This window comes from Arvicanthis niloticus, chromosome 7 (genome assembly GCF_011762505.2).
Source record: "Arvicanthis niloticus isolate mArvNil1 chromosome 7, mArvNil1.pat.X, whole genome shotgun sequence".
Classification (NCBI taxonomy): domain Eukaryota; kingdom Metazoa; phylum Chordata; class Mammalia; order Rodentia; family Muridae; genus Arvicanthis; species Arvicanthis niloticus.
Genome location: NC_047664.1, coordinates 11,471,410 through 11,488,174, shown reverse-complemented (window position 1 = coordinate 11,488,174; position 16,765 = coordinate 11,471,410). Strand labels below are relative to the sequence as shown.

The 16,765-nt window shown below is 44.3% G+C and overlaps 1 protein-coding gene across 1 annotated transcript in view; it reads right to left on the bottom strand.

Moving 5' to 3' along the window:
• Cilk1 (ciliogenesis associated kinase 1) overlaps positions 1-16,765 on the bottom strand; it is a 41,106-nt gene that overhangs the window by 10,459 nt on the left and 13,882 nt on the right. Inside the window, exons 5-10 of the mRNA XM_034509310.2 lie at positions 12,997-13,129; positions 9,804-9,975; positions 6,667-6,834; positions 4,311-4,622; positions 2,114-2,304; positions 1,876-2,024 (exon numbers count right to left, since the gene is read on the bottom strand). Of these exons, the coding sequence (XP_034365201.1) occupies positions 1,876-2,024; positions 2,114-2,304; positions 4,311-4,622; positions 6,667-6,834; positions 9,804-9,975; positions 12,997-13,129 (1,125 nt within the window). The remainder of the gene's footprint in view (positions 1-1,875; positions 2,025-2,113; positions 2,305-4,310; positions 4,623-6,666; positions 6,835-9,803; positions 9,976-12,996; positions 13,130-16,765) is intronic.

Sequence of the window (16,765 nt, the reverse complement as noted above, 5' to 3'; positions counted from 1 at the left end):
AAAACCCTGGTAGCTTGCCTGGATCCATCACACTCCCAACCTCAAGTGAAGCATTTAATGCATCTGGAGGCTTTACTCCAGAATGTACTTCTAGACTAGCTTCCCCTTTTCTTACCCAGATGACACCCATAGCGTGCTGGGCCCTAACTGTAGACTCATCAACTTCAATTAAGAACCTACAAGGATTTTTCCCTATCTTAAAAAAAAATGGAATCCAGCATAGTGAAGTGGTACACAGCTTTAATCTCAATACTCAGGAAGCTCTCCGTAAGGATCTCTGTTAAGTTCAAGGCCAGCCTGGTCTACATGGTGAGTTCCAGTACAGCCAAGATTACAAGGTGAGGCTCAGTCCATAAAACAACAACAAAACGCACGGCAAAACAAAAACCAACAACAAAAAAATGGAATCCAGATAAGGTCTCCACAGATAGCTCATGCCACATACCCAGGCCTTCCTCCCTCTGCTAAGCTCTGCACACACTGGCTGGCCACTGTTCCTCTCACGGCGAAGCCTTTCCTGCCTCTAGGTCCTGGTTTTCTCTCTCTCTCTCTCTCTCTCTCTCTCTCTCTCTCTCTCTCTCTCTCTCCCTCTCCCTCTCCCTCTCCCTCTCCCTCTCCCTCTCCCTCCCTCTCCCTCTCCCTCTCCCTCTCCCTCTCCCTCTCCCTCTCCCTCTCCCTCTCCCTCTCTCTCTCTCTCTGTGGCCTGGTGTGCTCTCCTCTTGGTTTCTGCATTTGGTTCTTTCTTACTTTTTGGTGCCCAGTCAATTGCTCAGAGGAACCTTTCCTGACCACTGTGTCACCATCTGTGAATCTGTGACGAAGACTGTGTGCCGAAGTCTCACCATGAGCCGGTGAGCTCCACTCACCTTCACCTGCAGGGTAGTTCCATAATGCCTCTGTGAGGTTGCGATTGCGAGGGAGCTATGTGGAGTTGTGCAATTCTAGAAGGCAGGGTGAGTGTGCCCGTGCATGAGTGCGTAAGTGCGCGTGTCTGTGCTTTATCATAAAGTGCTCGGTGCTTGGCTTATAGTGGCTGCTTGATACATAGACTGTTGAGTTAATCTATGAGTGGACGATCGGATAATGGTGTGAGGTTGGGATCTGAAGCCTGGAGAGAGGCTTGGGCACTTACCAAAATACAAAATTTAATGTCTATGGTACTTACAAAATACAAAGTTTAGTATCTATAGTACTGCCTAGGATGTACAACTCAACTCCTCTCCCTGGAGTGGCAGAGAGAAAGACATGCTTCAGGCATGCTGTCTAGTTCTTGCCAAGCCATCCATCTTCAGAAGCTCAGCTCATGTTTCCTACATTAAGTCTCTCATCTCAGGATGCCTATGTAAAATAAAAACGTAAGGCTCAAATATTCTATTATGTCCTCACCAACTCAGAGGCCAGTGTGTGCCCACACTAACCACAGAGGCAATACAGCACACAGTGTAAGGCGTGTCTGGGGCTTCTAAGAAATTTGGGCCGGGCGGTGGTGGCGCACACCTTTAATCCCAGCACTTGGGAGGCAGAGGCAGGTGGATTTCTGAGTTCAAGGCCAGCCTGGTCTACAGAGTGAGCTCCAGGACAGCCAAGGCTACACAGAGAAACCCTGTCTCGAAAAACCAAAAAAAAAAAAAAAAAAAAAAAAAAAAGAAAGAAATTTGGATTTCCTCTCATGAGCAACGGCTGATGGCTCTGACAGGGTTTCAGCTCTGCACGAGTTATATGACGTGGTCTATACTGTGGGCTAAGGAGGGCACAAGAGCCAACATGGAAGCACTCGTCCTCCAGAACAGAACGTATTTACAGGTCACGTTTACATGTGATCCCAGAGGCAGGATTGGTTATTGGTCACTGAGGCCAGCGTGCCCTTTCTGTTACCAGGCAAATAGCGAGAGTGTTTCAAGTAGTGCTGCTTTGCTGCGGACTGCAGGGTCGGCGTGTCTCTCCTCTGGGAGGAAGCCTGGGTGGAGACACTGGTTCCTGTACCCACAGGGTCAGATGGCTTCAGGTCCAAAACACTTTCAAACCTGCATCAAGAGAATGTGGTTTAAGTCAGGAGGGAAGAGGAGCTACAGATCCAAGTCGGCCTGCTCACGGGGACAGACGGCACACTTGCCTGCAGAGGGTGTCGTCACTCTGTCTCTTCTTGTTTTTCACATCTATCCTGGTAAGAGAGGGACTGAAATCTAAGTCATCCAAGTCGGCCCAATCATCAGAACCCTTTGTTGACCTGGAAATAAGACCCCATCTTCTCCTGCTCTTTGGCTTGACTTCACCATTTTTCTGTTCCAGGCCAGCTAGGATTTTCTGTGTATACAAATGGTGAAGAAGGAAAAGAAAAAGCCAACATTAACAGGGTTTATCTACCAATAATCTGTGCATGTGTCTGTGTGTGTCTGTGTGTATGTAGGTGTGTGTGTGTGTGTGTGTGTGTGTGTGTATACGTGCATGCATACTGGGGAATAGAATCCACAGCCTTGTATAGCCACCAGTAAATAATTTCTAGTCTGAAATTATTCCCATTATTGTTTCCATTGTTACAGTAAGAAGGACTGAAGTATGGTGCTATCCCACAGGCTCCATTTGTGTGAAAATGCAAGCCCATAACCTCTGTCTCTAACCTGTACCAACTACATTTTTTTTTTGTAAACAAAACTTTACAAAGTTACATGAAACAAGAATGTAAAAAAGGGAGATCCAAGAAAGTATCCTGACTTATTATTTTCTTGCTTTTGTGATAGAACACACAGGCCGGGCAGTGGTGGCACGTACCTTTAATCCTAGCACCTGGGAGGCAGAAGCAGGTGGATCTCTGAGTTCAAGGCCAGCCTGGTCTACAAAGAACTACAAAGACAGCTCAGTGTTTGTAATTCTCCAGAGAATTTAATACTTCTGGCATCATACACTGTTTATTTAAAACCTAGCTGAAAAAGGATTTGCGTTCGATTAACAGCCCAGCATTGACATCAATTCATCATAATAATATGAGTAACAGTCTGCAGACAGAAGAATGACTTCCTGTGCTTTAGGATTTTCAACACATCATCCTAGGCATTAGGATCTCCCATGATCAGGAACAAACTGGTCTGAGAGGGGAGGGAGAGATAAATTGAGATATCCATCTATAGATAAAGAAACTGACTCTGTAGGAATGAACAATAATAATGGCCAGCAATTCCTGGGTTTTATGAAGTATTTGTCAGGGTTTCTATTGATGTGAGAAAACACCATGACCAAAAGCAAATAAAGAGGAAGGGGCTTATTTTATCTTACTCTTCCAGTCCATCTCTGAGGGAAGTCGGGGCAGGAACCCAGAGGCAGGAACTGAAGCAGAAGCCATGGCTACTGTCTTGCTCCCCAAGTCTCACTCAGCTTGTTTTCTTACACACCCCAGGATCACCTGCCCTGGGGTTGTACCACCTACAGTCAGCTGGACACTCCCACATCAGTCACTAATTAAGAAATACACAACAGGCTCGCCACAGGCCAATCTAATGGGGGTGTTTCCCCTCTTCTCAAACAACTCTAGCTTGTGCCAAGTTGACATAAATACACTAGCACTATTCATGTTTTGATGATATGATATACTAGGTACTATACTTCTCAAGTATTAACTAAGTCAGTCCTCAAAACAATTATATTAGGTAGACATAATTGTTTTTATTTAACAGGTGAGATAATACGGGAGAGAGAAGCCAGATAACTTGCTTTTGGTTACCAAGCTGCTGCAGAGCGGACCTCTGGCTATAGAGTCCACTTGTCAATGCTACCCTGCTCGCTAGCAGGAGCTGGTGGTGGTTTGAATGAGAATGTCCACCACAGGGATGTTTCAGTACTTGCTCTCCAGATGGTATCGATGTTTGGATAGAGTTAGGAGGTGTGGCCTGGCTGGACAGAGTATGTCGCTGGAGCTGGGCTCTGCCAAACCCAGGCCCCATTCTCTGTGTGCACTCTCTGCTCGGTGTCTGCAGTCAAGATGTGAGCCCTTAGCCTCCGTTCCTGCCGCCATACCTTTGCAGGCTCTAACCTGCTGGAACCATAAACCCAAATAAACTCCTTCTTCTCTAAGTTGCCTTAGTCACGGCGTTTTATCAGAGCAACAGCGGAGGGCTAATACAGAATGGTGCTGTCATGGAAGAGGCAGAAACTGAAGTGAGACCTCGGATCATGAGCGTCCCACGACCATGGTATTGTGAGGATAAATGCACATGACCTTACGCACTGAAAAGGAAAATATTTCACACACTATCTGTAGCCAGAAGAAAATAACTGAGATGAAGAAACAAGTGTCTGTGTAGACACTCGACACTTACTGGCTGAAGATTCTTATTGTGGAGGGATGGGAAGAATGGTGGGCTTGGCTTGCCCTCCTGAACATGGCTCAGCTGCTCTGTCCTAGAGGCGTCGCCTTTGTAGGGGTACACAAAATGCTGAGGGGCTTGACTGGCTTGGTTTGGTCGTGAAGAAATCAGTGTATGTGTCTTGGTTGGGGCCTGGGCAGGAGGGGCTGGTTTGATGTAAGGAGGTGGGCCTGTCTTGTCTTGGACGTCTTTCTGTGGTTTTCCTGAGTCCTGTGTGATGATGCCCAGTGGGTGTCCAATCTGGAAGTAAGGATATCGAAGCGCCTGGAATGACAAATGAGATATTAGGGGAAAAGCAAAGAAGGGACAGTAAGCACCATTATGATCAATGGACGATAGGTCATGTGACCACTACGGGCTCTTAGCCAAACCTGCTGTATAAACTAACAGCCTGCATTGGTAATCCCCTTCTGTTTTTCCATGTCTGAGCTAACATAACATTTACATATTAGTTGAAATACTTAAAATTATTTGGGTAAAGCAAATGGTATGAATCTGGGAATAATGAGACATGTCTTCAATCCTAGCACTCAGGAATTTGGAGGTAGGAGGACCGGAAGTCAAAGGCCAGACTTGGTTAAACAGGAAGTTCAGGTGAGGCCAGACTATAAAAGATCTGGTTTCAAAACCAACCAACAAACCAAACATCAATAATAAAGCAGACAGTGGGTATCTCTGCCAATACTCAGGCCAAATCAAGAATACAACACAATACACTCAAGCCTTCCCACTAAGACAAGCATTAGAAGCAAGTTGCTATGGATAATTGAGTTTCTGGTTAATCAAGGAATAAACCTTAATGTGCAGAAGCTTACAATTATATGTAATTCTGTATGTATTCCCCGGAAATTGTTAATGGACATCACTGAAAATAGCAGCATTTTCTTAATGAGTCTGGAACATAAGTTATAGACATCTACAATTATTACATGTAAGTGCAGCCTCAGAGTCAAACAATATGGGTACCTTGCCAGAGTCCTGGACTCTGGTGTAATAACCAACCTGAAAAGAAATCTTTGTAACTCTCAGCATTTTTGCAAGTCTGATTTGATTTGGGGGCATTTTTAGCTTTTCTGATACTAGTCCTCCTTTGGTTCTTGGTTCTATAAAACCAAAAATAAAGAACTTAACTTAATATTTTAGGGGCATCCTATAAAAAGTGCTTCATGAGCAATATTCCTTTCTGCCCTAAAACCATTTGTTTATACATTTGAAGTGCATAAACTTTGTAACTCTTTAGGGTTTTGAGAAAGGACTTTTCTGTCCCTTAACCTTCCCCAATTGTCATTTCTCCAGTTACCACAAATCTAACATTAAGCTGGGACTTTCTTCATATAGCTCTACTGCTTTTGTGATAAAAGATCACAGATCATCCTCTCTGGTTAGAACTGGTCATTTATTTGATGCTCCGAGCAGTGTGATGAATTGTTCATGAGCCAAGCTGACAAAGGCTCAAACACAACTAATGCAGGCTTGTAGGAGGCAGGTGAGTGACGAGAGCTACTTTAGCTCTTTGGGGGTACATTTCATAATTTATCAGTGTAGCCCAGGGGAGGGTAGGCAGACAGACAGGAGGAGCAGCCCCATTCAGAAGCCCTGCCATCTGGATTATAGGCAGCTGTTCTATTTATACCAATGACTGAAGAAGTGACTAGGGAAAACCACTCAAACTATCTAAGATATAGTTTTCTTACCTACAGAAAAGAAGACAAAAATATTTATCACGTGGAGTCCTCATTAGGCTGAAATCACATAAAACAAACCATGGCATGTACAAGGTCGTGAAAATGCTAACTGCGGTTACCTGCCTGGCTCTATTCATCTGCCGCTCTGTCTCGCTATCTGTACACAAGGGCTATCTGTTTATAAGGTATGGTTACTTTTCAGCAATCCATGTAGGTTTATCTCTCAATTACTGAATGATGCTAACTCGTACAGATCTCCAAAGACTGACAGGTACACAGTTCTTTTCTTTTCTGAATGACTCTTTATTCCTTGACAATTTTATGTTCATTTTTCACTGCAGATCACATATCTATCACATATTGTGACATATCATGGTAACTATATGCTAATATTCACGGCAAACACAGTTTAATCTTAACTAGTTTAATTATGCACAACAAGGTTCAAATTACCTTAAATTCCTCCAGTTCAGAGGAGCCAATACTATTTTCAAGCATGTTACCAAAGGAAAAACTTATAATGTAATTTATAGAAATACTCAGAGTTAGGTATAGATTTCCTAAGAAATGCTTTAAACAAACAAAACAAAACGAACAAACAAACAAAAAACAAACAGGCAAACCTGACTAGCAGTTGGTCGTTTCTTGGGATCCCACTGAAGCAAATCTCTCAGGAGCTGAATTGCTTCAGTGCTAGCATTTGGAATTAGAGTCTTTAAGTTATTGGGTATGCACTGGGGCCATTGGAAATTCATAGCACTTGACAGCTGGTAGCCTTCAGGCCAGTCAGTCTGCAGGAAAAGACAGGAAATGGTGCTCAGACTGTCGCTGTGACTGGAGTCAGGGGTCTTCCAGGTGCGTCCATAACGGGAAGGCAACTGTACTGTGCCTCCACTGACTTCACAAGGCAGGTGTATATGCTGAGGCCCAGGGCTACCCTAACACAGACGACCCTGCCTGCAATCTGAGAAAGGCAGACAAGACCTTGACTTCCCATCAGCGTCGCTTATTTTACAACCTTTATGGAAGACCGTCCATCTCTGTAGGACTGAGGGTTGAAGCCCATGGTGTTTTCTCTGCTGTGTTCCCTGACACTTGGGTTTTTGGAAACCGTTGGTATATTTTTGAGAGGAAAACAAAATAAAATGAGATAAAGCAAAAATACTGGTTCCTAGTCCAATAAGTTCGTGAAGCTCCGTGTGTTATTACATCACCAGCCTGACGATGCTAAATATTTACACGGAGAAGAAAGAGACAACGCTGTCTGCTCCACTCACCACATTTTCACACATCTCATCTCTGGGCACTGAAGGCTGGAGAGAACCACGGGAAATCTCAGCAGCTAGGCATGTTCTCTCCAGTTTCAACACTACTGTTCTGCAAGGCATACTGCAATAGAATCTTGACCTCTTCCTGGAGCTTAACAGTTACTATGAATACCATCCAATCAGACAGTTCCTGGGAGAATGCTTAGTGTTGGTGAGTATCCAAAAATAATTCCATATAAATCCTTCCCTTAAAAATATCACCATCTTTAAAAGACAAAATAGGACATTTAAAATATAATAATAAAAAAATGACAAAGGCCACCAGAGGGGTACATGAAGGAGGAAGGCCAGAGGAGGACTCTGACAACATTAGCATTGACATGGTGGGAGTAATGATTCATTCAAACAATTTAAAAACACAAACAGCCGGGCGGTGGTGGCACACACCTTTAATCCCAGCACTTGGGAGGCAGAGGCAGGCAGATTTCTGAGTTCGAGAGGCCAGCCTGGTCTACAAAGTGAGTTCCAGGACAGCCAGGGATACACAGAGAAACCCTATCTGGAAAAAACCAAAAAAAAAAAAAAAAAAAACAAAAAAAACAAAAAAAAAACCCCACAAACAAAAAACAAGGGCTGGAATGATGGCTCAGTGGTTAAGAGCACTGACTACTCTTATAGAAGTCCTGAATTCAATTCCCAGCAACCACATGGTGGCTCACAACTGTCTATAATGGGTTCTGATGCCTTCTTCTGTGTCTGAAGACAGCAACAGTGTACTCACATACATGAAATGAATAAATAATTCTTTAAAACAAACAAACAAACAAAACAAAAGGAACTTTGTCTACTATGTATAAGGCCCTTACTTTGATACCTATTTCCACACACTGACACACAGACACACAAAGAAAAAGGTGGGGAGAGGAGAAGGAGGAAGAAAAGAGAAGGAGGAGGAGAGAATATAAAGACAGAATTCATAACAGCAATGGTACTGGGAACTGGGAAAACAGACACAAGACAAATCTGTGAACAGCATAGAACTTAGATACAGCAGAGACTGCAGTATCTAAGTTTCTCCACTGCAGTGGGAGAAACTTTGTGGAAGAAGAAAGGGAAACTGATGGTCACTACAGAGACACTCATTCAAGCTATACATAGCAATGGGGATATTCCAGGGTACAGAGCCAGCCTGTCTGCAGGAATAAAGCAATGAGCTGAGGGGCTGAAGATGCATCAGTGGTTTTAAGCGAAGATCAGATTGTTGGCAGAACTGTTTTTTTAGGAAGGTGAGACTAGTCACAGACTGAAAGATGCTAGTGAGAAAGCCTGGAAGGCAGGAAGCTGGGGGGGGGGGGGGGGGGCGGGGGGGGAGAGACAAGGGTCGGGTGGAGGGTGGGAAACAAGCAAAAATATCCATGGTCCCAGCTCCAACTCCAAAGTGAATCTGCAAGAAGAAACAGCCTCAGATTGGAGAGATGGCTCAGTGGTTAAGAGCACTGACTGCGTTTCCAGAGATCCTGAGTTCAATTTCCAGCAACCACATGGTGGCTCACAACCATCTGTCATGAGATCTGATGCCCTCTTCTGGTGTGTCTGAAGACAGCTACAGTGTACTCATATAAATAAATAAATCAGAAGAAGAAGGAGGAGGAAGAGGAGGAAGGAGGAGGAAGAGGAAGAAGGAGGAGGAAGAAGATGAGGAAGAGGAGGAAGAGGATGAAGAAGAAGAGGAGGAGGAGGAAGAGGAGGAGGAAGAAGAGGAAAGAGGAGGAAGAGGAGGAGGAAGCGGAAAGAGGAGGAAGAGCTGGAGGAAGAAGAGGAGGAAGGAGGAGGAAGAGGAGGAGGAAGAAGAGGAGGAGGAGGAAGCCTCAGCTGAGTATGGTGGCTACACATCTTTACTCCCAGCAATCCAAAGGAGGAAGAGGCAGGTGGATATTTATGAATTCCAGGCCAGCCTGCGCTACATGATGAGACCCTGTCTCAAAGCCGAAACTCAAATCCAAACCAAACAAAAAAACCTAAGAGCCATAAGTCACTCGGCCTCAAGACTGGCCCTCTAGGGACTATGATGAGACCACAGACAGCCTTAGGGGATGGAGGAAGGAGGCGTGTGAGATGGTAAGCTCTGTGCTTCAGGTGAGTCATCCAGGGGTGACTGAGTGAGGAGGGAAGGCCCCAAACAGCTGTAAGGATTCGGACAGCTACAAAGGAGAGAAGCGGGGCTAGAGAGTGCCTTGGAAGCCTCAGTAGACATTTGTGCTCATACAAATGGAGGAATCTGTAAAGGGTGTATAGAGAGAAAGTAGAGGGAGCCAGGACAAACTCCATAGCTGTAAACATAATGAAAGGGAGAAGATGGCCTTGCTAGAGAACCTGAGCAGAAAATGGTCAAGGTCTAAAACAATCTCCAGTGTGTCTGATGTACAGTACTGGGGAGGGGCAGAGCAGGGAGCTGCTGGCTTTGGCCCATGAGCCTTTGTTCTATTCATTACCTTCTTCGGCGTTCCCAACACTTGGCAAATTTTGAAAATCGTGTCAATTTCACTGGCCCCAGGGAAAAGAGGCCGGAGGGTGTACACCTCTGCCATGATGCAGCCCACGGCCCAGACATCAATGGGGGAGCTGTAGTTGGTCGATCTTAGAAGTACTTCTGGAGCCCTATACCTGAAAAGACAAAGTTAACAGCTAGCTGTTGCTTCTACTGCTCAGAAATTAAATTCAATAATAAGTACCTCTCAGTAAAAGTATGCAGTTTCTTTAAATGCAGTGTGGTACAGAGGCTTATGAGGACTCGGCAACTGTCATGGCCAATAATAATACCTCGCAGTCTTAGGGTTGCAGAGATTGCTCACTATGTAAGAGCGCTTGCTATGCAAGCAGGAGACACTGAGTTCAAATCCCCAGCACCCAAGTAAAAAACCAGGCATGGCTTCTTGTACCTGTAACTCCAGCATTGGGGAGCAGAGACAAGTGGATTTCATGAACTTGCTGGCTACCGAGCCCAGCTAAAAAGGTGAGCTGACACTGATAAAGGAAGACACCCAGTGTCCTTCTCTGACCCTCACCCCCTGTGTGAGCACCATATACTCATGTGCATAAACTATATACACACATATACCTCACACATATACACTCTACACACATGAAAGAAAAAGAGAGGGGAGGAAGGCAGAAAGAGAAAGAAAAGAAACAGGGATACACTCAAGGCTTATTCAAACTTTTCCACTTATAACTCTGTTTTACCTCAGAAATTTTTATATTTCCTCCGGTATATGTAAAATAGGTATAAAAATTTAAAGATTACTAGTAATAAACCACACATTGATTTTAATCCATTCTTTAGTGTATATATAATCTTACCATTTATTAAAGATGAAAGCAAAAATTTACCTATGGGACTGGAAAGATGGCTCAGTGGCTAAAAGCACTGACTGCTCTTCCAGAGGTCCTGAGTACAATTCCCAGAAACCACATGGTTACAGATGGTGGCTCACAATCATCTGTAATGGGACCCAATGCCCTCTTCTAGTGTGTCTGAAGACAGTGACAGTGTACTCACATGCATAAAATAAATAAAATATTTTCTAAAAAGATTCACCTAATGATTTTTTCCCCCTGAGACAGGGTTTCTCTGTGTAGCCCTGGTTGGCCTGGAACTTGCTATATAGACTAGGCTGGCTTTGAACTTAGAGATCTGCCTGCTTCTGCCTCCAAGTGCTGGGACTAAAGGCATGCACCATCAAACCTGAGAGTCTTATGACTTATGTGAGAAGAGTCTTATGTAGTCCATGCTAGCTTCAATCTCACGATGTAGCCAAAAATGACCTTGGACTTCTGATTCTCCTGTGTCTAGTGCAGGGATCACAGGGTAAACGGAAGTTAGATAAGGTGCTGGGGGTTGAGCCCAGGGCTCTGTGCACGGTGGTTGGGTACGCTACTCACCGAGCCATAGTTTCTGCCACCTAATGATCTTCTTTAAACAAAGCTCAACCAGCAAATCAAACACCAATTTAAAAAAAATCAAACATTCTAACACAATACAATCCAAAGAGATCCTAATTTGATACTAATTTGCTGAGGAATGATAGTAGGAAAATATTTAAAGTCTTTGTTTTCTACAAGAGCAAAAAAATTCTCCCAGATGGTGAAAACGCTGCAGTTACAACACTCAGCAGTCTTGAATGGAATCTGCAGTGGCCGGGGCAGGATCACTGGCACTGTGTGTGGGAACGGCATACACACTGAAAAGCACACATGCCATGTGTTCAGCGCCAAAGCTGAGGCAAAGTCCTACATGTACCATGGGATCACAGGCGGACATACTCCAATCTATTACATAGCTGATTTTGAATTAGGTTTTAGTTGTACATTCAGAAACATTTCACCTTTGCCCAATATTTCACAACCCCACATTCATTTACCCCCATGTGGGACTGTGGCCCACAGTTTTAAACTCCAGCCTCTATTCCTCAGTCTACTAAAGTCTCTCCCCTCCTTCAGTCATCTCCTGCCACACAGGAATCTCCACCCCCTTCTCCTCCTCCACTTTTACCTCCTCCTTTATTTTATTTTATTTTGGTTTTGCGAGACAGGGTTTCTCTGTGTAGCCCTGGCTGTCCTGGAACTCACTCTGTAGACCAGGCTGGCCTCGAACTCAAAAATCCGCCTGTCTCTGCCTCCCAAGAGCTGGGATTAAAGGTGTGCGCCAACACTGCCCGCGCTCCAAAGCCTTTAAAGAATTCTATGTGTGGGTATGTGCACAGCAGTCTAGAGGCGCTGCATACCTCTGGCGCTGGAGTGATAAACGGTTGGTGATAAGCCGCCTGAAAAGGATGAGGAACCCAACTTGGGTTCTCCCTGAGAAGAAGACATATGCTTAAGGCTCAGTCATCTCCTGCCACACAGGAATCTCCTCTGTAGTATCTTCAGAAACACAGGGAGGAATTGGGTAGGAAAAAGAGAAGGAGCAGGGAAGGAGGACATGGGGACACTATCCTCAGAAAAGCTGTCACACAAAAACTATTTATATGGGGACTGGAGAGATGGCTCAGCCATTAAGAGCACATGCTGCTCTTGCAGAGGATCCAGGTTCAATTCCCAGCACTTACATGAGAGTGCACAACCATCTGCAAATCCAGTCCCAGAGGATCGGACCACTATAGGCAACAGGCATGCATATGGTATACACACACACACACACACACACACACACACACACACACCACCTATACACATAAAATAAATCTAAAAACTTAAAAAATTACTTAGACTACAGAGAACACAATGGTTTTCCTTTTAAAATTGTTATAAACAAGCTTATACTTCACTTAGTAACAAAATAGCTGCAGGGTTTGAACTACTTTTTCCTTTTAGTGAGAAATTAATCCTTATGATTAATACTGTCATCAGAATAGTGTTTGTTTCTGTTGTTTTGCTTTTTTTTTTTTTTTTTTTTTTTTTTGAGACAGGGTCTTACTATATAGCCCTGGCCAGCCTGGAACTCACTATGTAGACCAGGCTGGCAATGAACTCATAAAACTCTTCCTGCCTCTTGGGTGCTGGGATTAGAGGTGTGTGTCATTACACCTGATGCCATTATAAATAAGATACCTTATAACTGTATCTTTTGGGAAAAAAAAAAGCACAATTTGATTAAAAAAAAAAAAAAAAAAAAAAAGCATTTACCATCTAGTAGACACATAGTCTGTGTATGGCGGTCTTGATCGAATTTCTCGAGCCAATCCGAAGTCCGCAATTTTCACAAGTTCTGGTCCCATGCAGAGGAGGTTCTCAGGTTTTAGGTCCCGGTGGAAGAACCCTGCGGGGAGAGTGAAGGGGTCCCATTGCATGCTCCCTTCTGCACTGCACTCTGCTGCTCTAATGCTCTTGACAATATCCGTAACTAACCATCATCCTTTGGGAGCTCTCTCGGGGCTTTAGTCATTTCCTGACACAAAGTCCTTCCAAAGTTGATCTCCATACTTTTACACACACAGAGGTCTGTGGGCTGAGATAACTGCAAACCAAACAAACTGTCTTGGGGGTGAGGAGCCATCCTTACCCTGTTCAAGCCAGCAGAAGCAGGTTGAGACTAACACCATGTCAAAAGACAACAACTTTTATTGGTATTAAATTTATACTGCAGAGATTGACGGGTCTTGTCTATTCAGCCTTGTGACTCTGGTAAGTGCTGCGAAACTCACACTGTGAGGAACAAAGATGGTGCACTGAACAAGAAGTCTCAGCTACAGTGGTGCTACCAAAATGTGGTCAGGAGGTGTTTAATATGAGAGTCTTCAAGGTGCATGCAGAGATCCAAGGACTGGCAATGTTCATAGCTCTCCAAACCTCAAACCACCTCCGCCCTAAGGTTCTCCCATACAGACATCACTCGGGGTGCTCCTAAATGTCACTGGCACTTGGATGGGAAAGACAACTTAGTTGATGCCACTGACAGTGTTATTAGGTATGTTTATCATCTCTAATATTATATCCTGAGCCATCCTTAAAGCTACATTCTTAATAGGCTCCTGACTGGATGTCACTTTTGTCTCTGAATCAGCTTGTCCAAAACTACCTTATAAATAATATGTCTTCCTCAAACTTTTAACAGTATTGCTGAGGACCCGGTACTTCTGTTGAATCTGGTTTGTTTGTTTGGATTTTTAAAAGATGTATTTAGTCACCTACTTTTATGTATATGAGTGTTCTGTCTTTATACACATCAGAGGAGGGCATCAGATCACAGATGGTTGTGATCCACCATGTGGTTGCTGGGAATTGAACTCAGGACCTCTGGAAGAACAGTCAGTGCTCTTAACCACTGAGCCACCTCTCCAGCCTGAATCTGTTCTTTTTATAATGATGAACAGTCCTGCATTTCCCTCAGAATGCCTCCTGGCTTTCCTCCCTTTCACTCTGTCTTCTAGGCAGCTCTTGTTGCCTGAGGCTGCACCATTCCCTTCCACCAGCTTCTCTGGATTCTCACACATTCTAATAACTTTAAACAATGTTACACACACACACACACACACACACACACACACACACACACACACTTCCCATAGCCTCTTTAAATTGTTTAATAAAGCCAACCTCTTTTTTTCTACCTAAGGAGATAAATGTACTTTTCAACTGAGGCGCGGACTCTTGTGGTAAAGAAGCTGGCTAGCATGCGTGCTGCCCTAGGGTCAATCACCCACCCTGCAAAACGTAATTCCCAACACCGACCACCCGTGCGTTTTACTCAGGTGAGGTTCTTTATTCCCTTTAAGTTCACTGTATTTATTGCCATCGATAATGTTCCCTGTTCCTTTTCATCTGTATCGATCCCAATCTTGACCACTCTCCAAGGCTTACTAAGTTGCCTTCTGTCTACGAAACCATTTCACATGATGCCATTCTTCCGCTCTGCCAAGAAATTACTCAGAAGCTCTGCCAACCGGCGGGCTGGGCTCAGTGGATTCTGATCAACCTACACGGCCATGGTTCTTGGTCTTGGCCTTCACAGGAAGAAAAGGCTCTTTTTCCTGATCATGTGTAGAGTTCTATCATGTACAGATATGGCCAGCCATTTTCACTATGTAGACGGAAGCTGCTGGGCCCCATTTTGGCCCTGGTTTGGGACTTGTGGACAAACTGGAGCCTGGCTCAGGTTATGAGACCTATCTCAGTCACTTCCATACTGGGGTGACTCAACAAGACCCTGCCTCTATCCTGCTGTTGCTGCTGTAGAGCTTTGCCATTGGCCCTGTCAGTCACCCCATATTCTCCATCACCCTTCCCCACCCCCTTCGTCATCTCACCCCTCCAAAACCCCTCCTCCCTATGCTCCAAGTTTATATAAACAAGAGGTTGTTACATTAAAGTTGAGTTCCTGCCTCGACAAGACTCCCAGCCTGGTGTGTTTCTTTTGGGCCACCTGCTCAGCCTCAGAGAGACCCGGCAGGACCGCTCTCCTTTTGCCTAGACCTGCCAGCAAGGAGCCAACAGAAGCACGTTAACAGTTAAGGTCTTATAAATTTCTGAATGTCTTGCATGCAAGAGAGATTCAGGTAGTCTCATAGGATGTGATTGCTGATTGACCTGAAGGAACTACATAGGTGTGTAGGGAGAAGGAAGGACGTTCACAGTGATGAATCTACACAGACAGAAATACGCAGGATCCAAAGAGTAGGCCAGAGCTGTAGGGAGGACTGTCCTAAAAGACAAAAACTGAGAACTGCTTGACAGGTGCACAGGCTCAGAAGCAGGGTGGCGAGGATGAGAGTTCCTGGGTGGATATGCACATCACAGTGGGTGACAATGAAGTTCACCACGGCAGGCAGGTGTTCCTGTAGCACTACAGAAAGCAAGAGCCAAGGCTCCTTTTGTCTCTGCTCTGGCAGAAAGTGACTGTGAGGTGAAAGGGCACTACATGGTGGTTCAAGATGGGGAAATAGCAATGTTTTAAGAAAAGGACGTTCCTCTGTGTTTACCATCCTGGAGACAACTGGGCTTAGCATCTGGTCGGATTCTAAACACAGGGTTGTATAGCATACTGATGGATCTGCAGACCCAGTGGGTGGCTTAGCTGGACCATCAGAGTCTAGAACCTCACACCTACACGGGGACGAAGGCACAGAAATGATCACAGAATTCAAGGGGGGCATGTGTAAGAGGAAGAAGTGCTTCCTTCACAACACAGGGTCACCTGCTTTGCACAGCCCAAGAAACTGAGATCAGTCAGGTATGGGTTAGACAAAAGATAGTCACAGCAACTTGGCTACTTTACAGCATACGTGTATTTGCAGATGTGAGTCCATGCATGTGTACGTGTACACTGTGAACATACAGTATATTTCAGTGTTTCATCTTTATTCTGCCACTGTCCTGATAGAGACCTAAAGGCCTCCCATAGACAGATTTCTTCAGGAATCCTAACCAGATTTGTAGTTAACCAAATTTAAATAATTATAAGAACCAAACTTCAGGCTGTCGGCTGAAGAAACTCAAGAGTGACTCAATATTACTCAAGAATGGCCTTTCGAATAAAAGAAAAAATCTGATATAGACAAATCCAGATGGCTATTATGAGCCCAATAAAAATATATTATCTACCCACCAGATGAGTGATGCCTGTTCTAAATCTTGGTATAACTGAGTCACTGTGTTTGGGACCTTTACTTTTGTGAACATCTGCCAGTTCCCAGAAGGCATGACTATGTGTAACCAATGAAGAATTATGCAATATTAGAGTTGTCTTTTGTCAGTGTACCTAGGATGGTTTCTAGGACCCTTGAAAACCATAAAACAGTGGGTTCTCTACCTAAAAACTCAAGTGCTCTAAAAACTCCCCAGCGAAAGAAGAAACGGCAGGCACTGTTTTTTTACCAACAGATGGGAAAACTGAGTTATGGGCAGGGGCAACAAGTTGCTCATAATCCCACAAAAAAAAAAAAAAAAAAAAAAAAAA